Raw genomic sequence first — 24,757 nt, 5'->3', positions numbered from 1 at the left:
TTTTGTTCTGATGATTTGTTCTGACAGTTAAGGACATTTCTCTTGGAGGAATGGGAGGTTGAATAAAGGTTGGTTGTGGACTTCTGTTAAGCCCAGAGATCATGAAAGAAATCATAGCTGAGAATATCTTGTACTGGCTTCCTGTTCAAGAAGTATGAAACACAAATTTCATAGAATAAGTGATCTGATGTCTGATCTCTAAAATAAGTGGCTTTTGTTTTCTGTAAACACGGATGACATTGAAGAGTCAGCAGTTGATTGCCTTCTAGACTCAAAATCTCTTTGGCCCATTTCAGTGCCTGTGTAAAGAGCTCTCACAGGCTGCCAGTTCATTATAATGATTGCTCTCCAAGAACAATATGGCAAAATATAACCATTTAAAATGCGACGTACAGAAGCATATTTAGAAAACAACCAGACACTGCAAGTAAAGCTAAGAGAAAGGGGGGGAGATATGATCAGATTGGGTTGCAAGGGGTATGGGTGGGAATGGGATATGAAAAGCACATTAAACAAGGAAAGCCTGAGCACACTGGCACAGCATGGATGCAGCTACCCCAGCAAGTTTTCTCCATGACCTACAATGCGCATGGAGTAAAACTTAGTGCCAAAGATGAAAAGTTACAATACAATAAAAAAATAAAGGTAGCAACAACAGCCTTAAAAAAAGTGTTGGTAATATACCAGAATGTGAAATTCTGTTTAAGCTCTTCATAAAGTACAAGGGAGCACATTCAGCTGGGATGCAAGGTTTAGGGGGGCTTGGGATTCCCCTTTAAACACATCCTAATGTCTCCTGAAGGAGTCCTGGAAAGGGTCAGTGAGACTGTAGCTTGTTCTGACCTAGTTTGAACAAAGGGACTGATTCTGTTGTTACGATTATTAAATCCCCAAACCCCTTTGTGGCCGCTGGGACCTTTCCACTCTCTCCAGCACATTTTGCAGCAGGTTTGTGTGGAAGCTGCAGCAAACAGCTGCATGTCTCTAGCAGTAGCCCTTCTCTCTGTGCTGAGCACGTGGGGTACTCTTGCATTTAGATACAGGCCAACGTGTTGCCTTCTAAGAGCTCTCAATTGTGTAATTCCTAGGCCAAAATGCATTTTCTAAAATTTTTGGCTCTTTCCTTGAAGCAGTCACTGACCTCAGTTGCACAGGGGCAGTTAAGGACATTGTTAAAGTTTTAAAACCTCTGTAATACTTCCTTTTCCTGTCTCCTTCTGGCAGGCATTATGAGGAATTGTGCCTAGACACTATAAAAGCCAGTAAAGAAACCAACCCCAATAAAGAAACCAAACCCAAAATTGCAGAAAAGCAATATTGTCAGGTTGTGACTCTAGTGATGAGGTTCTCCCTCAGCAGATGTCGGCGCCAGATGATGCTACCTCTAATTTTCTGTGATGAGTTGAAAGGAAATGACAAGCAATACATATGAAGAGGTTCATCTTCTCGATGGCAGCAGGTTACAGTTCAGCTAATGTAATTCTAGTCTAGTGGCTCTTGCTTCTTGCTAACTTACTATTTATTGACAGGGCATTTTCATGTGAGGAATTGGAGTGTAAGAAAAGCAGAGCTCTTATAGTTGTTGAACAGAAAATGTACTCTTGCTCTCATGTTTCCACTTACCGAATGTTCTGGCTATCAGTGTATTGGGACTTCCTGGAGAATGTACTTTTTTCCTGCAGTGTTGGGAATGAGCTTTGCTGGAGACAGGAGTGACCTTCATGCGAAAAACTGTTTGAATTAGGGTGGAATTTGTGGAGAAGTTGGAGAAAGAGGTATCTAGCTGCCTTTGGATGCAGTGGAATTTTATGAATAAGTGTCTGGAAAGTTTTTTGCTGGAAGATTTCTAAACTGATATTTAAAAGCATACATTGCTTAAAAAAATAATCGGTCAATGTGTTCCAAAGTCCCTTGGGTTTGATGCCCAAAACTCAGAAGTTTTCAGCTTTGGTTAGGATTGAAACTCTTTAAAAAGCAAGTAGTTAGACTGTGATTACATATGTAGGTTTGGCAGCACTTTTGTCTTATTCTCTAATGACATCCAGATGACTTAGGTGCATTAGTATAGCAAATTCATTATTTGTTTCTGCCAGAAATTTTCTGCTCATGGGCTAATCCCCAAGTAATGCAGTTGTACAGGTAGCCTTGATATTACTTCTGGGTCAGTCTTGTGACTTTGCACTATATGAGCATATTTGAAATGCTGAATTCTCATTAACAGAATTTCCCATGTATCTTTCATTCTGAGTCCTGCTTGTGGTTCTTATGCTGTTGAAATCACTGCAGAGGTTGCTTGTGTTGTCCTTGTGGGTGAACTGTTATAAGGAATTCTTACAAACACGCATGATGTTGATCTGAGATGCTAGCAGCTGGCTTGTTACCAAAATGCCTGTTTTGTGGTAAGTAAAGCATGGAAGGAACCACATTTTCATTTACATGGTACTGAGGAAGTGGATTGTGCTGGCAATCGCTGCTTAAGGAGTTAAAAAACAGTATTAACTGTAAAGCAGAATCAAACAGTTATATCTCAGTACATCTTCTGTAATACAATCTCTGTCCTTTTCTGTAGATATAAAAATGTTTTGTAGGCTTATGATTTTTATGGGGTTTTTTGGTAGCAGCATGATTTGGCTATCTCTGATTTTACACAGCTGTCATTTGATAGCAGGTTATCAAAGCCACATTAGTGAAACTAATGTGAATCAGAGGTGGGACTGCTGCACCTCTGCTTCAGCCACTCAGCCAGCTTGTTTTAAAGCCTTGGGGAAGGTGTGTTGGACCATTGACTCATGGTGAAGCAGGCTGGGGTGTCTCCCCTGCGTGCTAGCCTGGCTTGGAAGCAGGCTAAAAGCTTGCAGAGCTTAAGCTCCATGTGCTTGGTTCAGGAAGACCTGGTGCCCCAGCCATGGGCAGCATCAGCTTGAGCAAATGAACCTCTGAGTAGACTTGTTTCCTGTCAAAATGCTGAGGCTTCTGAGGATATCAGAGCAATTTTGCTTTAGCCTTCTGTTGAAAAATGCAAGTTCATTTTTGCAAACAGATCAAGTAATTTCAGGTGCTGAATTTCAACTGAAAAGGCTTTGAAGTAAGTTTGAAAAGTTTAATTTCATGTGGTGCAACATGCTGTATTTAATTAAAACCAGTTATTCCGATCTCCAGGAATACTCAGTCATTTATGTCAAGCTAGCCTCAACTCACAAAACCTATTTGCGCTGTCTGTCACTAAGCTCTCAAAGCAGGTCACAAAGCCTGTTGTATGTCTGTGGCTGTCGTACTGACTAGAGCAGTCACCTGGCAGAACCAGGTGCTTTCACTTTCCTGCTCTCAGGGGAACCCTTCTGTATCACACAAGGCAGGGTCCTCTCTCAGGCTTTGAGAAGAGGCCCAGGTGCCCCACGTGGGTGGGTGGGAGTGTAGGCTAGGTGTGAACTCCTGGGGTTGTACATGCAAGTTTTCTTTGAGCATCTAAATACTGTTTTGGGACTGGTCACACTGAAGTATATTTGATTGGCATTTCAAATTAATTGTTAACTTTGCAAGGTGAGAATCTAAAATGTTTGATGTAGTTATATGTAGATTAAAAGTGGGAGATGGAGTTTGTTTTGATGTTTTAAAAATGTAGTTCTCTGAATAACTCATTTCTGTGTAGTCAGTGGGGCCACCACAGCCCCTAGCAAAGTGGTAACTCATTGGCAGTGTAACAGCTGTATTATTTAATGTAAGTTTATATGCCATCAAGTGTCCAAACGTTTGATTGCTTATGTGAGAGAGCTTTTCTTTTGCAGTCATTGGTCTCAATTTTTCAATTACAGTTTCTCATTTTCTTTTCTAGCTTTACTCACGGACAAACCTCCAAAGCCATTGTTCCCCATAGAGAACCAGCCAACTGTTATAGATGTCCAGCTGGGTAAGTCCCCTTCTGGGATAAATAGATCCTAAACTTCCACTCTGGTAGCAGATGGGAAAAATTGAACGTGGTAAGAAAGGTTTAGTGATACTGTTATTACATGCAAATCAATTTGCAGCTTCTCATTTATAACTGTAGAAATTACTTCCATGGCAATTTAAGGGAATGAACTTCTGTAACATCAGGGGATGGCAGTACTAATTGGTTACAATGGGTATTAAATACAAAGTGCTGCTGCTCTTGTTAATACACGATTGATAGAGTAATGTATGTCTACATTGGTGCTGTATTGATCAGTTGATGTTCACCCTATCTAAGACAAATATCCTCGTAAAAGAAGTGCTAATTCCTTTAAAAGTTGATGTAAAACTTTTTTTTTGGTGCATTTTCAGGTTGTTCTGAATGTTTATCAGAAAGGGCTTTTGTGTGCTTTTCTCGCTCCTGTTTTATATTCTTCTGTGAATGTACATCTCCAGTCTCACCTGGCAGCCTGTATTTTCTCTAATGTTGAGAAACTCTAATGTTGGAGAGTTCTGCTAACCTTGAGGAACTGCGGTGCACCTTGGTGCTGAAAGAACTGCTCAGCTTTGAAGTTCCAGAGGTTTTCTTTCAGTTCCTTGAAAGTAGATCTCTCATTTGGAGAGGCAGAATTGAAGTTGCTGTTGAGGACTGTGGTGCCCTGAACTTAAATGGCAAGAGGTGTGCTGCAGATGTGTATTATTTACTTTATGCTGAAGCTGTGGCATTTTTTTTTTTTTTGAGTCTGACTCTCATTTTCCTTTTATACCAAAGCTGGTTAGGATTCAGTGATGGAATGGTGTTTGAAGTCAAGCAAGTTCAGAATGAAGCATTTTAAGTGGGCTGTTAACATTGTGGTAAAGCTGTTTGTGAAACCCTACGGGGTCCTACATGAGCCGAGTACAAAGGCACATGCTTAAAACAGGTGCCTAACGATTTCAGTGAAGTGCTTAAGATGCTCTGAAAGTATGTAGAAATGGAGCTTGTATTCATGAATGTGATCCTTGAATTGTGGTGAACATATGAATCATATGTGACTTTAGCCAGTCTTAAAGAGTAACTTTCTTGTGTATGTGGATTGACTTGGGAGTCTGTAAGGGCTTGTACAGGAAAGACAGCTGTGGATGTGAGAAGGGGCCAGTGCCAGATGAGTTCTGCAGACGGGCATGCATGTGTGTAGTCAGGTTCCACTCACCGGCCTCGTGTGTCTGTAGCTGAGCAGAAATTGGCCTTAGAAGAGGAAAACACAAAACAGGTCTGAAGCCATAGTCAAAAGCCAGAATTAGTAGCAAAGCATGCTCATTGAAATTTGGATTAGCCCAAAAGGCTGAATTCAGTTGCTTAACAGTCAACTTTCCAATGATTTCATTTGGGAGCAAACTGTCCCTGCATACATCTGTGTAATAAAGGCGCTCAAAGAGTATACATCTGTTTCCTGTATTTTTATTCCATCTTCTGTTTTCTCTTCAAAGTTCACCTGTTCCATCGGGACTCTGTTGTTTTTGCAGTGATTTCTTCTTTTTATTTATATTTTTTTCCTGCATAAAAGCACTCTGTTGTGACTGAGGTTTGATTTTAAAAAAAAAGTGAAATTAAAACAAACAAATCCCTTCCTCTCCTTGGAGGAGATGGGTCTTGGTAATAGGATTTTGGAATATCTCTAGAGGGGAATATAAATCTTGCATCTTTATATGCTGGAATGTAATCCATTAGATGTCCCCTAAGATCAGGGAATTTACATATGATGCATCTTTTCTGATATGTTAATGGGTTTGGTTATTGCCACTAAACCATATTCATATTATGTGTAAAAGATTAATGCCATGAAAGAACCTGAACATATTTCTTTAACGTACAGTAAAGGGAATTGTTTTCCCTCCTGATTTTAAACGGCAAACAGAGCTAGAAAATTCTCAGGGAGTCCCTTCATCTTGTGGACGCCACCTGCACTTGGGGCTGGGGGGCTGTGCTGACCTCTGCAATATGCTCAGAGCCTCCCCACGTACTAGAGCTTTGCAGGAAAGTGAATCACTCAACTGCAGCAAAGGAATAGAGAAGAAAGTTATATGTTAGGTCATCTGCTGGAATGCTCTTTTGAAAGCTCTCCTAGGAGCTTTGAACAGGAGACATTCTGCAGGATTTGATTACAAACCAAAGCACAGTTTCCATGTCTTACAGGGTCTTTAGCCCATAAAGTCAAACCGCCCAATATACAAAAAAAGCTTTATCGGAGGTTCTACATATATGAACATTCCACTACACTAAAAAACAAATGGACTTTAATCCATCTGCTTGTTCTTCAGAGATTATTTTAGATTTCTATTAGAAAACTAATCTTTAAATAGCTCTCTTTGCTCTATAAGCAGAGGAGATTAATAATTATTTGCTATCTTTATCCTTAATAATTAGCACAATGCAGTGCAAAATCTTGCCAAAACTCTAAGCAGTGGCCTAACTATTTAGCAGCTTATTTGACCTCGTTGCAGACTTCAGTATTCACCTTTTGGCTCTCAGCTTTTATAAGAAGACTCAAATGAAAATAGACATGCACAACTCTTATTGACAGTGGATAAAAGAGCTCCTTCAGGCTTCAAACATGGTCCAGAGCCTGCCTTGTTCTTTAGGAACATGAATGTACTTTTTGCTTTTTCTGTTTCCCTTGGAATGTGACAGAGATCAAAACCAACCTGTCAAGGGCAGAGAGAAGCAGAAACTGGAATTTGCTTTTTCCCTTTTTTTCTCTATTTGCTTGTGCTGGAGAAACAGAGCCAGAGAGAGGAAGGTTGACAGGAGGACAGAAGAGCATCCCAGAGGACTAGAGAAAAAGTCCAAAACAATTTCACTGTCTTGGATGCTTTACCAGGTCAGATAATCACTTCATCTCTGGGCCGACCTAGAAAATAATGACAGATTTTTTTTTTTTTTTATTGTTCATTTGCTGCTTCCTTGTCATAAAAACAAAACAAAACACCCTTTTATTTAGTTTTCAGCTCTTTGCTTTGGGGTCAGTGTAGCAATGGTCCTTGATAGCACAGGATGCGGCACATTTAATCTTATTGTATCTTGGTTTTAACAAGTAATATTTATTCATACTATTCTTTATGTAGTTTTGCAAAGATATGACATTGATCTAACAGTCTCATGTTCCTCCTGAAAAAAGATATCTCTGAGTTGTCTTTGTAACATTAAAATCAAATGTGTTAGTATGAGCCAAAATGCATACAAGTCTTCTGCCCAGGAGATTATGTGGCTTCAGCAGAAGGCCCTTAATACTTCATTTGAAGAGTTTTGAGCCATAACACTCTACTACAGACTCTGTTAGTAAATTGTGACTGTCTCCCATGCAAAGCTCTGAACATGAATTTATAAAAGCTCATACCGCTGTGGTTCAAAGTAGTTGTTCAAAGACCCCGAGTCTTTTTAGAGCAGGAGCTTGCAGTTGCTTTGATTGACGGTGTAAACCTAAGCATGTGCATGGATTGTTCATGGCAAATCCCTGAGGTTAGAAAACTCCTTAGGTGATTTAGGGAAGTAAAGATCAAAACCTCAAAAGTCTCTAGGCTCTGTGTGGTGCATTAAATTTTAAAGATGTGCTATCTATTTCCCTGTCCAGCTGTTCTGCAGTAAGGGGGAAGCATGCTGTGCTGTAGGTCTCAAGATAACAACACTCTGCTGATTTCTTAATACACTTTTAAAAATTCTTCTCCAGCTAACTTTGTTCACTCCTAGTGCTTTGAGGCCATGGAAAGAAAACTAACCAGTCATCTGTGCTTTGATTATGTGATTACAGGGTAGGTTTCTTCTCTGAACTGACTCCTTTGCACATTTCTGGAAGCATGAAAAAGCCAAAATCTGATCAGTGGCATCAGATAGGTTGCTGTGAGTTTTTGCACTGCCAGCCCTCAGCTGGTGTAAAAGCAGCATGGAAGGGGCATAAGCAGTTGCGGAAGACAGGAAGCACATCTGTGCTCTGCTGATTCTTGGCTGGACAGAGTTCTGTAAGGATGTTGCAGGAGCTGTAGCTAGCTAGCCTCTGTATAAACTTTTCCCAGCATCATCCAGTGTGCACCATGGCTGCTGTTTTACACTTGTCTGGTCACAAAGCATCAAAAAAGGCTGAAAATACAGTATCAAAATAGAAGCCAAGTCTGTCTGTCAATTCTTGCAGCGTGTGTTAATGTTTTCCTTACGAATGAGTTAGTGGAGACTGGAATGAGTGTTTGCATGTTTGAGTCCATATTAATTGAATACATCATTAATGTATCATTTGCTTTTCGATTATGTACTCATTTTGTTTTCAGGCACTTACTCAATGTAGCAAGAGTCTTGGAAAACAAAGTGAGAAACATCTGTTAATTCTTTTACTGAACAGAGAAAATTTTAAGGGGTTTAACTCTTATCATGTAGTTTCTCTGCTTCTAAAGATGCTGAGGAAAGAAAACACATAGTCTGTGAGGATTGTCATTTTTGCTGATAGCTGACCTGTTCAGAAAGATCTTGTTTCTAAGAGATTTAACAGTGCAGTTCATTGGGAGTAGTTATTAAGCAGATCAATACAGCTACTGTAAAACAAGCACAAGGGAATAGGCCATGTTCCATCTGCTGACAGGTGTGGGAATTGAAAAAAAGTAGTTTAAAAAAAGGGGGGGGGGGGGGGGGGGAAGGCCCTTTGTATTTGAAGCACAGGCTGGAAGAAGTCATTTGAGAGTGAAAATGCATGCACTTCCTGACAGCTTTAAGATACTACATTCATTGGTCACGGTCTAGTTTTTATTTAGATCCCTCTTCTTTTAAAAATAAATAATAATGATTAAAAAAAACCTGGAAGGTATTTTGGAGACATCCATTTCATACCAAGCCTGTCTGTTTGAGACCGTCCAGCAGTGTCTGTCATTACTGACTTGCTGATCACATCATGCTTTCTTTGTATTTCAAGATACAGGTATTTGATAAACCTCTGAATAGGGTGGTGTTCTTGGACAAAGAGCAATACAGAAAATTTGAAAGTAATTCTAACAGAGCAAGTTATTTAAAACCTGGGGAGGAATTCTCATTAGTGTGTCTGCAGTGTGGAAAGAGCACTCACACACACTCCCATGGTCAGGCCTCCAAGTGTTGTGCACCGCCTTTCCATTTGCTCTTTGCTTAAATGATCACAGATGACAGCTGCTCAAGACTGTAGCAGGAACATAATGAAAAACAGGTTATTTTAAATGCTGGTAGCTACATGCTATCCTGCCTTTCTTTCCCTCAGTTCCCACCAGGCATTCTCCAGCCTAGGGCTTAGCAGGGGATCTCAGATCAAGATCTGGGTTTCTGTGAGTTTGGCCAAATCCAGAGCTTTGCACCTGTTGGAGGGCAGTAGCCCTCTCTCCCTGCACTGCTTCTGCTCCCTCTGCTCAGCTGGGGCAGCACAGAAGAGACAAACCTTGAGGAATCAGAGGTGACCTGACACAGATGGGCTCTGAGTGAGCAAAGAGGCTGAACTGAGAAAAAGGTGAAGCTGAGAGCAAGAATGGATGTTTGTGGAGGATGAAATTAATCATTAGAGGGCAAGGAGGAGACAGAGCTGCAAATTTTAGATTTTTTATTATTATTATTTTTTTCCCTGCTTTTCTGTTGAGAGTTGGAGCTCTTGTTGGTCTGTGTGAAATGTGGTGGCAGCCCAGATACACATCTTCAAGGAGTTCTGAGAGTGCAGTGTGAGCAAGATGAGGGCACAGTTATGCTGGGCTTTCGCAGCTGGTGCCAGAGTCACCACAGAGCATGTTTAGACTGACTCTGCTGAAAGCTGATCACCTGATTAGATTCTGGAGGATTTTCCTGGGAATACCTTGTGTAGGTACTGTTGACCATCAAATTGGATGTCCCTTCTCTTAGGGTGAAAAGAAGGGGAATTTCCCGTTCTCTTTGCCCATTCTCCGAGAATGCCTGATGGTTTTGATGTAGATCCCTCCTTCTTTGTGTCTTCCAAAAATAAAAAGCTCTAATTGAGATAATTAACTAGGATCTCAGCTTTGATTTCACCTAATGGATCCATCAGTACAAAATGATAAATGTATGAAACTAGAATCTGATAAAGAGCAGCCTTGGTAGGAGATTATATTTACCTGTATGTGCACTGCATTTGTTCTGCGTGGGAAATGCAATCACAATCAGCAATAATCAGCAGTACCTTTTCTTTTTTCTTTTTTCTTTTCATTTTTTTTTTCCTTCTGAATCCAACTTTTGAAGATATAGCTCCTTTTCCTGCCAGAATAGTCTGTAAATACTAGTAAAAGTAATACTATTTTAAGTGAAGTAGTGGCTTTTGGTGCACCATCCAAGTGAGTACCGTACAGACAGGAAACTGAAGGTTGTCTGAAGAGACTCAGTTGCTTTTCCCTTGTGCAAGGCCTGCAGGTGCGATGCATAAGAGTCTTACCTCAGATCATATCCTGCTGTCTTATTCTGTCTGGGTGGAATAACCCCTACCCCCGTAGCAGAGATATAGGTCTGTGTGCACTGAATGACAGAGCAGAGAGGAGGTTGGACTGAAGGCAAAGAAAATGTGTGTTTTGCATCCCCTCCACCCCAACACAGGAAAAAACAATCCCCTTCATTCCCAGCTGTCCCCTTGCTGCACTCTCATCTCGCAGCCATGTCCCTCATGCACTGTTGCTGTCTGGAGGAGCAAGCTGGTACCCTCACTGTTATGTCCTCCATACCTTCTTCCAGCCATCCAGGGCTCTCCACTACACCCACCTCCTCCCACAGATACACCAGGACATCTTTCCCTTCTTTCCACAGGAGATCAAACCTCACACGCTATTCCCTTCCCCTCAAGAGGCTACAGACTCGCTGTGTAAATGACCCCAGACTCACTGCTGGAAAATTTTTCATCCCAACAGTACAGACTGTAATATCAAAAGCTTCATGTTCCTGTACAGAAATACACAAAAGAGCAATTTTTACTAGGAAAGTAAGAGGAATCAAGGGGCTGTTCTTTAGGACCTGCCTTTCTCTGCAGCAGAAGCTCCAGATACAGCTCCAGATACAGCTCCACAGCTATTTCAGCCATACGTGCCTGTATGAAAGGAGGCAAGACCTGCATCTGTTAAAATCATTTTGTACTTGTCTGCAAGGAATATTAGAGACAAATTGTCTGGCGTTTGTTTAGAAGTAGTTCCCTAAATACCCTAAGTGTATTACCATTAATGCTTTGATGCTAATTTGGTGTGTTGGTAATATCACTGCTTCTCCTGGGGATGATGGTAAAATGCTGTACTTCAGAGACTTGAGGTTGGGATCTGTTGTTCAGTTGGTGTAAATCCACACTTGTTTTGCATTTGTATAGCTAATGCAGATTTGTATCTGTGAAACAGAGAGCAGTTTATTGGCACGCTTATTTCTTTGTCTTAATGGACCTGGAAAGACGGGGCCAAAATCTTGCTATTGATCCTGGATTTTACATCCATTGAGATCCGTGGGATTGGCACAGATATGCCAGAAAGGAAGATTTGGCGCTTCCCAAGTTTTTTTTGTTCTTCTATAAACTGTTCATTGATTACGTCAATTTCAGTGGCTGTTTGAGTGATCTTATGTATAATTCTGAGGATAAAATGAATCTATAGAAAAAAAATGGATGAATTGATGTCAGATACATGTCCTTGCAGTTTGGTTTGAAACAGCAACACTAGAGATGAATCTGTTGTGGTTTCTTTTTTCAAGATATTAGCAAAGAAGAAACACTCCGCTATGCCCTGGCTTACAGCCATTCAAAGGCATTATCTAGCTTATGAGTGAAGAATGTCTGAAATCATCTTGCACCAGTAAAGCTTTCTCTGAAGGTGGTGATGTGCATAGGGGTGTGCAGGGCATAACATCTTCAGCACTTCACTAGGACTGAGCTGTCATTAACGAGTACAACTAGCACTACGACTGCCACAGACATGCAGCTGTGCTGAGCTTGGTTAAAGGGTGTCTTGTTTGGTTTCTACATTTACAGCATTTGATGCGTGTCTGAGAAATGGACACAATTTGTTTCTGCAAAAATTATGTTCAAGAGATGGTCATAGGGGAGAGCAGGGGATCAGGGCTGTTAATAAGAGCTGTGGGGGGGTTGTTCTGCTATTGTTCTCCTGACCTTGGCCAGGACTTTCTTCTTCTGAAGTGAAGAAAGTACTTCTCTAGTTTCCAGGAATGTTGTGACAATAAAATCACCTCGTACTGGGGAAATGCCCTGAGAAGGGCAAGAAGGAGTACAGATCAGGAAGGCTTTGACCAGGACTTTCTCCTCAGGGACCTTGCCTGTTGGATTCTGAGCCTGACTGCAAACACAGAGTTTTTGACTGCACAGTCCACAGACATATGCTCTTGTTCATTGAAAGTCAGGCAATATTAACGTTTCAGAAAAGAGAACCACAGGGCAAAGTTTGCATCCTTTTCTGTGCTTGTTAGGAACACTGTCACTGGAAGGAATTCATGGTCTGCCATTTTACATTCTCTTTACAGTGTTTGTCATGTGAATGAGTTATTAGGCTGTAAATGCCTCATATATTCTGTAAATTACAGAGTAGAAACATTCGGCACTGCTATTTTGACCTTTTCAGCATTCTGTGATTTGCTGGGCATGCCATTCCACATTTCTTGTTTATGGCCTCACTGAAATGTAGGGATGGAGCTGAGTGGGCAAACAGTCAAAATATACCAGGCTGCGAAAGGTCAGGGTCATGCATCACAGTGCTGCGGTGCAGTGGGCAGCAAAGATTAAAACCTCAGCTAACCATTCTTGTGATTTTTCCTTCTTCACTGAAAAATAATAGAAAATTGTAATCTGTTCCAAAGGCAACAGTGGAGAAAATGAAGAGTCATGGCATAATTATTTATTTCTTAAAATTTCAATATTGTGATGTCATGATCTTAGAGGCTGTGAAAATCAAAGCTGTCGGAGTCCTTCAAAAGAAATAAGATGGAATTCTGCTCACCGAATCTTTGCTTCATTTAATCCATGTTTGATAAATGTTGCTTTTAACTTCATCCTCGATACCCTTGTGTTCGTTTCTGTCCCACAGAACAAATAGCTTGTACTGGGTAATTGAACTTTGACCATTAGACCTGGGTTGATTTACTGTACTCATGTTAGACATTTCAGTCCAATGAAGACCAAATGAAAGAGTCAAAGCAAGATTTGTCTTGAAATGAAGAGATACCTTTATTACCTACTGAAGATCCATGTTACATGACTTGTCAGTGTCCCTAATCAGCTGGAAAGTAAAAATACAAAAAGGAATAATCTGTGGAAAAGCGATAGAGGCACACTGTTTTCTACCACACATTTTAGTTTGACAGACCAGCCTCACATTAAATGATGACTGTAACTTTCTAGTACTGAGTATGCTCTTGTTAGCTGCTTACACTATATGGAAAGCTTATTAATTTTGAAATGCTTGGCCCTATTCCCATGAACAAATGAATATGATTAGTCATGAAAACATGCAGGGAGATCTCTTTGGTGCACAGTCAGGTGTGTAGTTACTTCAGCTCAGAGGAGTATAGGATTAAGCACTTAATTCTTTGAGCGATGTTTTATATTGCTCAAATACAAATTTCAGTGACGGTCTTGCATACTGCATTAATTAAAAGCCATAAGTAAATGTCATGTTATATCTAGCAGAGTCTAAAATGTAAGTGAACTACATATGCCACTGCTATAACCTCAGTGCTGAAGTTTGCAAATGGTGCCTCATGCTTTACTGGTCAAGTGTTACCTAATTCTTTACAAACTGAAAGCATTTTCCATGTTTCTCTGATCAAGCTCAGTGGTTTGAGTTGAGAATTTAAATACTTAAGCTGCAGTCATTTTTATTAGAAACAAAACAAAACTGGTATGTTGGTGTACTTTTCAGTGCTAGTGAGCTAAGTAAATAATAGCAAATCATAGAATCAACTAGGTCGGAAGGACCTTTAAGATTATCAAGTCCAACTGTTAGCCTGGGACTGACAATCTACCACCACTAAACCATGTCACTCAGGGCCTCGTAATGTATTCTGTGAATTTTGCCTCTGTGTGAAAGGAAAGATTGTCTGTGTGGATCTTTCCTCGAACACGTTCTATAAATGCTTCTGGACTTGACACACTATTTTGAATAGTTTGTTGCTAAGCCCTGAATATGCAGGATTTCAAAAGTAAAGCTGCTTTGATTGGGCTGGCTGATCAAATCAAGCTTTCTGTTTCCTGATTACATTACTGTTAACTCTTTTAATGATTTCCTGGTCTGCATTGATGAATTTGAAATTAAATTTATAACTAACATTCTGCAGCCTATCGTTCAAATTGTTGATATTAATAAACATCGCAGGCAGAAAACTGCTTTGTTGGAATATTTGAGCATTTGCCCCAATGAAGTGAATGCATATAGAGTAAGCAAACAGTTTCATTTGTACGTGAAGTGGATATTGGTGATTTAATTTCATCTGAATGCATCTGCCTTTCATGCTTTACTCGCTTTGGAAACTAAATTGTAGAGAGACTGCACTGTATGCAGTAAGAAACCTGCTTTACTAAGGATCATTGACCAAGCACTTTTATTTAGGATTGTGGTTTAGCTTTTCTAAATATCATCTGCCAAAGTGAGTGGTGTGTAGATATCAAATTGTTATTCACACTGTGGGCATATTTCCTCTGAGAAGGCATCACTTGCATTTGAGCAGTTAGATGCAGGCAAGCATACTACTGTCAGATTCAGGGTTTCAAATCCCATCATCTCACAATCCAGCACATCCCTTTACGGCCTGACCTCTCTTTTGTGAAACACCTCTTTGGTCAGAAGACTCTTAAGCTTGTGATTTCAAGCACCTGAATTTTCAGGAAGGATTTGGGGGTTGTGTCACAGTTTTGCCTGTTCAGAAAAAATAAAGTCACAAGCAAATTACAATGCATGATGTAGGATAAGTCATGCTTGTCTTGGCTTATTTTAGAATAGCTTTTTAAGAAGAGACTCCAGTAAGTCCTCCCTGGGAATTTGCAAGCATTTTGTTTTCTGTGCCAATTTTGTATTCACACCTGGCTTATACAATATCCTGTGCCAGCTGTGTAGTGAGGTGTTTCGCCAGTTTTTCTGCTAAACTAACCTTGCAGATTAATCTTTTTCCTGTGTGATGTAAGGCTTCTCTATAACTAAGTTGTAAATATGGGTGTATATCATTGTCTTTCTTCTTCTTCCATAGTTATTTACCTTATAGTCTGAAGGACTGAAATCCCCTTCAGAGCTTTCATTCATCTTTTTTCTAAGACTCCATTAATTAAAATTACAAAAATCTCTTGATTGAGAGACCTTGGAGTTTTTTCTTTCTGTTGTTCTTGATTTAATAGAAACAGCAAAACTTTCTTAAACAGTTGTTTTGGGTTTGACCAGACAATAATGAATGATTATGATATCAAAAGTGGGCAACAGAACAGCTGGCATGAGTAAAAACTTGTATTTTCTTGCTCTATCCCTGATTGAAATCACTAGTTTTCAAAGCTGATGCTGACTCTGTTGAATTTAATTTAGTTCCTGCTTCAACTCAGTTGAAGCATGAGCGTAACTGGGAAGGGGACCGATGTTCTCCAACGCAGTCCCTCAGCAGAACACCACATCTGCAGTGTCAGGCGTGTGAGCCCCCCAAACACCTGTTTTAATAAACAGCCAATTTTCTAATGCTCAGTTTATGCGCACAAATAGCATCTGTTTCTGGCCAGTTGTCTACCTGAATATAGCGTCCTTCTTAATCGGTGAAAGCCTCTGTTGTGTAATGAATGTTGTGCCAGTCTGATTCATTTTCTACCCGGAGATGGGAATTACCCACTCTGCTTTCTACCCTTAATATCCCTCTTGAGGGAATTCATGGAAAATAGAAAGTCTGCTGGAACAGTTCCACTCTTCCTTCCAAACAAATAAAGCAGTCAGGGCTTTGATATGTACTTGAAATAAATACATTTCTAAAGCTGAGTGTTATTAAAATACCATGTTGGCTGAACGGTGAATAGTGATGGATCAGTGTAGCACCCAGGGCATTCCTGCTGGGGATATTGCTTTTAAAGTTGAGAAAAGTGCCCAAACCTTTTTAGGGGGGGTTGGATGCAGGTGAGAAACAGAAACACCTCCCTGACCCCTGTCCGTCAGTACCACCTTCTCATCTAAAAGGGGCTTGGGCAGCTGATCCATGCAAACCTTGCATCACAAGCACTGTTTCCTATGGGCTTTGTAGAGAGCCTGGCATATAGGCAATAGTGAAGACTTATGGCACTCGCTGTTCTTCCTCAAGAAGATTTTGTGTCTTGTGTGGGTTAAAGTTCCAGATCTACTACTAAATTCTGCATAAAAAAGACCTATTGCTGGGTGTACAACCTTACAATACCAATAAAGGAGTAAATAAAACTATTACACTATGTAATCTCTAAATAACAATCTGCCCTCTTCTTTGAAGGAAACAGAGTAGTGGGAGAAGTAGTGGTGATAAAGCTGAGTGTTTTTTCTTCCTTCTGTGCCACACCACTAAATGTAGAGATGCAGTATAAGTGGATTCAGTTATTAAACTGGTTTATTGCATTTGTTATTAAACATTCCTAATGGGGTTACAACTAAAGACCAGTGCACTTAGGAATAAAGCAACTTCTGACCTCTTCCCACACATGTAATAAGTAAAATATTGTCTGCTGTGCAGTTATTACAAGTAATAATAAATTGATGATAAAAACAAACAGGCAGGAGTGAGGGACTAGAGAGGCAAAGCTATAAAATAATAGGATTTTTGCAATTTTAACCTTTCAGGAGCAGTAAATCAGCTGACCATCTACCCAATCCAGTAACTTGAAACAGCATAACAATGTAGCCAGGGAGAAGCAAATCTAACACAGCAAAAGTGAAGCTGTGACTTAAACCTTGCTGTAAATTTTTGTAAGCCAACCTGTGCTTCCTGTTAACAAGATACAGTTCCTAATTCTTTAATCCCCCATGGTAATTCTGCCTAGCAGATTGTATTTGATGGTCATGTCAGACCAGTGAAAGCCAGTCCAAACTGCTTGTGGTTTAATTTATGTTTTGTAGAAACTGACCTACCCAAAGTGCTAGGAAAACAATGTGATTCTGTGGCCCCTGATTACAAAATGTGATGGAGCTGATTATTCATAACCTGGCAGCTTTCAAGGCCAGGTTGGATGAAGCATTGGGTGGCATGGTTTAGTGTGAGGTGTCCCTGCCCATGGCATGGGGGTTGGAAATAGATGATCTTAAGGTCCTTTCCAACCCTAGCTATTCAGTGATTCTATGATTCACCATTCACGCATTCTTACATTGCATTTTCAAAAGGAAATATTCATTCAGTGCAAGCAGTTTGCTGGGTGAGAGATCAGGCAACCACACACTTAAACCTCTTCTGTAGCTGAGCAACTGGCAGTGGGAGATGTTTATGTTTTGAGTCCATAATGCACCGTGACAAGGGAGGTCACTGGATAGAAGTAGGCAAAAATAAAATTAAAATTGAATAAAAACAACTGAAGCCTGAGGACAAAATTGCAATGTTCTTGTTTTATTTTTGAGACATCTGGGCTCACTGGGGTCTTTTGAATGTCTCTCACCAAAGTTGCCTATTAAGTACCTTGAAAGCAACTGATGCAGCACAGAAGGGAGTTGGCTGCTCGCTGTGTACCGAGCAGAGGTTTTTCATGTCATCCATCATTCACAACATGCTGCAGTACTTCCAGAGCTTAGTGAACTTATCTAATGTAGGGTGGAACATGACCAAGAGCTGTGTTTGCAATGTGTGCTTTGCTTTCACTCTACCTCTGAATTGAACGTGATGAGGTGGTTTCCAGTTGTGGGTTTTAGTAGTGTGGTCAATCCTACAGAATACTGTGTGGCTGTGCACGCTACTGTTTAGATTACACAGAATTGCCATTTTTCAGAAGTCTCCAATTGGGTATCTATAAATCACAAGACTGACATATCAGACTCGTGGGGGCTTTTGTTTCTTGATTTGTAGATTGCACTCCACCCGTAAGTCATTAGAACTGCACTTTGAAAAGTACTGTCTGGCTTCTCTGTATCACATAGTGCCCATGTTAATGGGTTGGAGTTTTTTTTTTTGGCTTTCCAGGTCATCTCACATCTTGCTATTCACATGATGGAGAAAAGACTGTATAATGATTTACTCAGAGTGGCAGTAGAAAAATGGAGCTGGGTATTGCTTGCTTACTAATAGTTGTCCGTCCTTGGGAACTAGGAATGGATGAGCTGATCTCTTAAGACACTTTCTGGTTCAGTATCAATTGTGTTATAGTTTAAAAAGCTGGAGATTTTATAAAGACTGACACTCATGGTAAAATCCTAAGATGTTGATGAATTTGGCAGTGAATAGCATCTTCTCTCTCCCTGTTTCATAGACTGGTTTGGGTTGGAAGGGACCTTAAAGCTCATCCAGTTCCAACCGCCTGCCATGAGCAGGGACACCTTCCACTAGCCTCCAACCTCCGTCCAGCCTGGCCTTGAGCACTGCCAAGGATGAGGCATCCACAGCTTCTCTGGGCAACCTGTTCAATGCAGTTAATTTGAATTCCATAATCAAATTATTAAAATGGCTTTTATTTGTCTGCTTCTTAAGTATGCTTCTCACCTTTGCTATTAGTACCTGAATCACTGCAGTCATCATGTGCACAGGGGTCTTCTTTTCTCTTTTGTGAAGCAGATGGAGTTGTTGCTATAGAGAATGAGGAAATAACCATTTTGTCCCTTGACTTCTAACAGGTCACCTGCAGGCCATGCTCAGGGACATCTTGCAGCTGCAGCAGGTACTTAAAACTGAAGCAGTCTCTATAGAGTGCTCTCAGTAAGCGTGTGCCTGGTGTCTGGATTATTTAAATTACTGGCAGACAGACCTAACTTTGACATATTCAGTGCTTAGGTTTAGGGAAGAATCTAAACACTAAAATTTGTGGGGGAACTGTGAGGAATACAGTGCACAAATCTCTTTTCTGTCACCCCTTCTTGGGGGAGAGGAGGCTGTGGAGCCTGTTGGCCTGTGTCTCAGACTGGCTTCCACCATTCATGAGAGCACCTCTAGGACAGCTTTGTGGTGCTGGAGTCATCCTTTTAAGGTTTAGTGTCTCTTTGTCACATCAATATGAGTTTTAAAAATCATTATTCCTTGCAGATCTTGTGCTCACCTATGAGAACGGTGTCTGTAGAATCCCAAAGCTGCCAATGCCCTTGCAGCACATGCACTACGGAGGTTACCTCAAGATTAGTTTAATGATAACTTCATTTCTCTGCTTGCTGTTCCTGTGTCTTGCGAGATTAAAGTCAAACTTAATAGAACCATTTTCCAAAAGAAAGCAAACAATGATATAGCAAGCCCATACCCCATCGTTCGCCATTCACACTGTGGACAATGGCATGATTATGTCACTGTCTTAACAGCGAACGTTGCCTCTAAATTTGTACATTCTAAGGATGGAAAACGAAGTGGCTTTTTTCTGATAGAAGAAAGGCTGATCGTCTTTGATGTCATAGATAAATGCTTGGATAGTTACTTTTTAATTGCTTTATTGCCAGAAGTTTTCAGTGAAGCCGTAAAAGAGGAAAAAAAATGATCAGCCTAATTGTCTCAAGATGGATATGTAATGCATAAATCTCTTGTTTAATGGATCTAGTAATAGAACACCTGTTTCAGTTGCCTTTGCTCCATTCAGAATATGAATGAATTCTTCTCTAGATGTTCACAAAGAGAGAACACAATTGCACTATCAAAAAATCAGTGATTTTTCTTTTTACTTTTTTTGCTTGAGTTTTGTTCATTCTTGTCCTGTGTGTCAGCCAATCTTGGTACATTTAACCTTGGGAAAATAAAACCACTTGGTATGATGTGTAAAGCCTTGAGTATTTTTGTTGCCCAGGTGTGTTTTAAATGAGAATAGAGAGACATGCACATTCATAAAGCATTGACTGATGCCTGAAAAGTCAGGACTGAGCTGCAAGGATTCCTTTATGATTCCTGCCACCCAGCTCTGTGTCTTCCAAGTGTTACTTGACTTGGGCAGGTTTCAGTGCTGTAAGGGTGTTTGAGCCCCATAACCTGTCTTGTGATTCTGTATGTTTAAAAAAATAATAAAATAAAAGGGACTGCACAACTTTGTGAGTTTGGCCTTTTCCTATTTGTGGGCATGGGGACTTCCCGAGCCATTTCTAGAGACTGAATTTCCACAAGTTGAAACCTTTGTTTTTCCTCTTGCAGTGTTGTTGAGTTTTTTCTTGCTGATGTTTTTGGGTGGTTTTGTTGTATTTGGTTTGTTTGTGGTTTTTGGTTTTGGTGGGTTATTTTTGTTGGTGATTTTTTTTTTTTTTTTTTTTTTTTTGTTTGGTTTGGGTTCCCCCCCCCCTTTTTTTTTGTTGGTTGGTTTTTGTTTTGTTTTGGGGTTTTTTTGTTTTATTTGCATATTTTTCCTGAAGGAGAGTTTATTTAAACAGTTAACAGCCAAAAGTGCATATATTGCTGGTTACCACGTCCCACTAACACAGGTAACTTCTATGTCACGCTAACTTGCAACCTTTTGAATTATGAGTAGCCTTATTGAGATGCTGTCCTCTGCTGTGTGGCCTGGCATGATGGCTTTGAGCACATTGGAAAAGTTGTCTCTGTGCGGCTCCTCCATGTTCCCTGTAGTAACTATGTTCCAAAGATGTGCATTTTCCTTGTGAAAATGGATTCCAGGGACCTCTTTCCAAGGCTCAGCACCACAACACTAGGAATTTGAGACTCAGAGGGCTTCTTATATCCAGAGACCTCATAAGCCCCAAAGATGAATGGATTATGTAGTCTGGCAGGCATTAAAATAGCAACAAACAAGGACGGTGGAATAGGAACAAATGAGCATTCAAATCAAGATGTTAAGAATAAAATTAGTAAACCCATCAGGGGATATAAAGATTTACTTTTTTTTTAACATTCACACACCTATGCAAGGAACCTGGCCAATAAGCAACAAGAAGGAGAATGGTACATTCATGGGCTTACCTTCAACCTTGTCAATAGGATAGATATCTGGTGAGAATTATTTTCATGCTGTGAGTGTTAAAATCCATGTTTATAACCTATTTAAGAGCAGATGAGGGGAGGAGGAGCCATCTCTCAGAAGTGTCATTTCCTGATTCTGAGAACCTAGAAGCAGTTTCTGACGGATGCCTATTGATTGGTGCTCTACCCATGAAAGAGCAGGATGGGGAACGGGCTGGTGTCTCTGCACACTGTGGTTTTGCACTGAGGAAGAGGATGACACGTTACGGAACTTTTCTCTTTTAGTTAAGGGCTGGGGAAGCTGTTCCATTGTGTTGCATTCCATTCCCATCACAGCAAGCTGGAAATCACAGTTCATCAGCAATAAAACATCCCCCTAAAGTACTACGTCCTTAGCAGGGAATTTATGTGTCAGCTTCATCCTGAGCAGCAAAGAGGAATAGACCAGAGTGTGAAAAGCTAGTTGAGTTTAAGTAGATGTAGGAGGCATACAATTTGTCAATCTTGTTTCCACATGATATGTATAAAGTCCAAATAGGGTGAAAAAACCCTTCTAAATGTGAGCAGTACTGCATATCTGCTTTATTTGTCACTGATGGTGTCATAACACTGTGGTGCTTATGTGTTATGCCATAGTTTCTGTGGCTACCCAGCCCTCTACTCCCATTGCCCAGAGAGCTTGGTTTATGTTAAGTCTCCATAGTATCGTTTGGTCCGACTGTCATGCAACAATCACCAGCTCTGTTTTAATAGCTGGTTTTATAGCTGTATTAATCCTTTCCTCTGGATCTCAGCTTTATAGAAGCATCCACTGGTATTTCGTGCTTATTCTGTCTGCTCTGCCAAAAGAAGTTAGATTGTCAGGGGTGTGGGGATGCAAGAAAGATAGAGACCCACCAGTTCCTGCTTTTCCAAAACTGTAGTAATCCAAATGGTTAATAGCTCTGGGATGCTTTGTTACATTGAGAATTTTGCTTTTTTTTTTCCTTCAATTTTCTTGCAGTTTTAGTTGTATTGCCTGTGACGAAATTAAGATGAGTAATAGAGTGGCTTTAAAGGAGCTACATTCAGGGTTGACAGAAGTGCTGTAGTGTGTCAGTTTACTGATACCGCCTATCAGTAAAAATTGCAGCTGAGAATTGGGAAAAGTTATTCCTTCCTTCAGTAAAAAGCTCAGAAGCCAATAGTGAAAAAGGCTTTGCTCCTGTGTTACCACTGGCATGAAGATAGTACATTACTTAGTAACATGGATGTACCAGACAGCAGCCACTGCAGTGCAGTTGAATTAATCATGCCCCTAAGAGTACAGGCGATTAAAGGGATGAGGGAGCCTGCTTGGGAAGTGTTTTGGCAATGCTGCTGTGCCCAGAAGGACGAATACAATCCCCAGTCATGTAGGACTGGAGAAATGGTATTTCGTCTCTGGCATCTCGATGGGATCCTTACAGCAGCAGGGTTTCCACGTCTGGCTATTAGCACTTCAAGGAAGCTAAGTATATTGAGGGCAATCAAAGGAGACCTGTAAGAAAGGCTGTAGAGCTGGGAAAAGTAAAAGTCTGCTGCATCTAACACAGTGCCACGTAGCTTAGTCTGTGAATTACATATAGAGGGAATTGAAATTTGATGATGGAGAGCTCTTATATCCATTAAGCTGAAGTGTATAACAAGATCTGATTACTGTGTGTTGATGCTAAATGAGTGTATGCTAGACTTACAGCACATGCTTTTACCAGGGAAGGTAATAAAGCAGTGCAGAAATTCATCATCCCTTGGCTCTCCATCAGTGTTGATTCTTAAGTTAAGAATCGGGCTTTGCCCAGTTCTAGATATGCCGCAGTCTAAACTTATCCTGTGGCTTGTATAATGAGAGAGGTTGAAGTGGGAAATCAGTGGGCCCTTCTGCCTCTGTCATCTCCAAAGAAGCTGGATGGCCAGTGTTAATCTCGAGCCCGTAGTTACAGAAGTGACTTGATGTTCAAAATGCTGAGCATCCATAGCCCTTTCAAAGTCAACAGGTTCTGAGCTTTGTTACATAGCCAGAGTGAAATGCCTGGTCTAAAATTGTTAAATCTGTAGGAATGCTCCATTATTTACAAGTACACTCTGTAGAGGAATAGTAGATGAGAGAAAAAAGCCTAATTCAGGATAAAGTACCCTGTTTCTACTAACTGGTCAAGCCTGGACAAGATGGGGCTTATGTACTATAGGACTCCCCAAAGTGTCTACTAGGCCTCCAGTTTTGTTTGCTGAAAGCAAACTTGCAATAGATAGAAATCTGGGAGATGCACCTGCATGGCAAAGGGGTAATTTAATACTACTACTTGGTTTTTACTGAAATAGTTATTCCAGTGCATTCCCTGCTATAGTTATGCTAATCTAAAGGTATCTTAGATTCCAAGATAGTTTCTTGTTCTCAGCGTTGATTGTCTGTGCTTGTATGTAAAGATTCTAGGGTAATATATAGTTTTAATAACCTCCTTTGATTGTCTGAGTTTACACAAAACAAATACCAGATTATGCTTGCTTTTTATGTGCCGACTCTATTTCTGGTTTTATTTCTCTATAAATAAAGAGCTAAGCTCTAGTTATGTATGCCTAAATGCCTGCAAAGAGGGATTTGATTCCAGAAGTTGTTGTTGTAATGCAGTTAGGTCTGATGTTCTGCTAGCAAATTCCATTTTGAATCATTTTAATGTAGGAGAGGAAAATATGCTGTGAAAGTTAGCTGTTCCTGATGTTCAGAATAACCTGTTTTTTTTCTCCACTCTGTATTTTATGAAGGAAGGCGTCTAAAAAGAAACATTTTTTTAGCTATTCCCAGGGAAATGGAAGTGCATGGTCTGATTCTGCCTCTTATAAGAGAAAAGTAATAAATGAATCTCATGGTTTGCCTAGGAGCCTGTAAAGCCTTATCCTGTTTAGTAAATCTCAAGTTTGGTCTGTATTATCTGACAGGTGAGTTCATAAATAGCAGTGCCAGGAATGGATGTGTTCATTGTACCTGGTGGGTTTACTGTCATCTGCAACTTCAGGTGCCAAGATATCCTGATAAAATGAAAAGAGTTGCTCATAGTTTTTTTACCTGCTTTTTTCTCCTCAGCTTTTAATTGTTGCATTTTAGGCTGTGGCTTTTTTTAACATAGTGTTACCAGACTTTCATGTCTCTGGAGGCAATATGCTTTTTCCCTGTTTCTCAGAGGCAAAGAGCTACCTCTTCAAATGAATGGCAAACTGCTGGGGAAATCATTAAATCTGGACCTGGTATTTTATTCAGGACTGTTAATGACCCAATTTTATTGGATTCAAGTGAACTTTGCACAAGGTGAGTTGCTGCTTTTCCAGCCCTCTACCACTTCCCAACATTCCCATCTATTGGAGAAAATGATGCACACCTTAGCAGAGCCATTGCCTTATTCAAACAACTCATCCTTTTGCCTGCAGTGTACTGTCATTGGGTGTTCAGACAAAAAGGGTAATTCATTATGACAAAGTTGTCATTAGTAAGAATAAATTAGAGTAATTACACTGTTAGGTAGATCCAGAGCATCCTACATCCATTGCTGTATTGGCCATGAATTATATGATTTAATGGAATTCTACCAGTCCCCAAAACAGGAAAAAACAGGGATGGGGAATTAAAGCTTAATAGTTATGTACAATCAAATTTTTAACAGTCATGAAAGGGATTTCATTTAAGTATAACCTGCAGGTCCAACGATAAAGACAGTGGGTAGTCAGCATATGTTCTTCAGGGACCTTCGTAATTGTAGTTCTGTTCACTTCTTTTAGCACTGCTCTCTG

The 24,757-nt window shown here is 40.3% G+C and overlaps 1 protein-coding gene across 8 annotated transcripts in view; it reads left to right on the top strand.

Annotated features, from left to right (window-relative positions):
• The window catches only part of IL1RAPL2 (interleukin 1 receptor accessory protein like 2), a 372,128-nt gene that overhangs the window by 262,359 nt on the left and 85,012 nt on the right, over positions 1–24,757 (top strand). For all 8 annotated transcript variants that reach the window (XM_057425174.1, XM_057425177.1, XM_057425171.1 and 5 more), the window contains one exon: positions 3,833–3,907. In XM_057425174.1, coding sequence (XP_057281157.1) covers positions 3,833–3,907 — 75 coding nt within the window. The remainder of the gene's footprint in view (positions 1–3,832; positions 3,908–24,757) is intronic.

This window comes from Pezoporus wallicus, unplaced genomic scaffold (assembly GCF_028554395.1).
Source record: "Pezoporus wallicus isolate ANWC-B61680 ecotype Strahan unplaced genomic scaffold, APGP_CSIRO_Pwel_v1 scaffold_6445, whole genome shotgun sequence".
NCBI lineage: Eukaryota > Metazoa > Chordata > Aves > Psittaciformes > Psittacidae > Pezoporus > Pezoporus wallicus.
The sequence above is the reverse complement of the archived record's forward strand: the minus strand, read 5'-3'. Positions and strand labels throughout refer to the sequence as shown.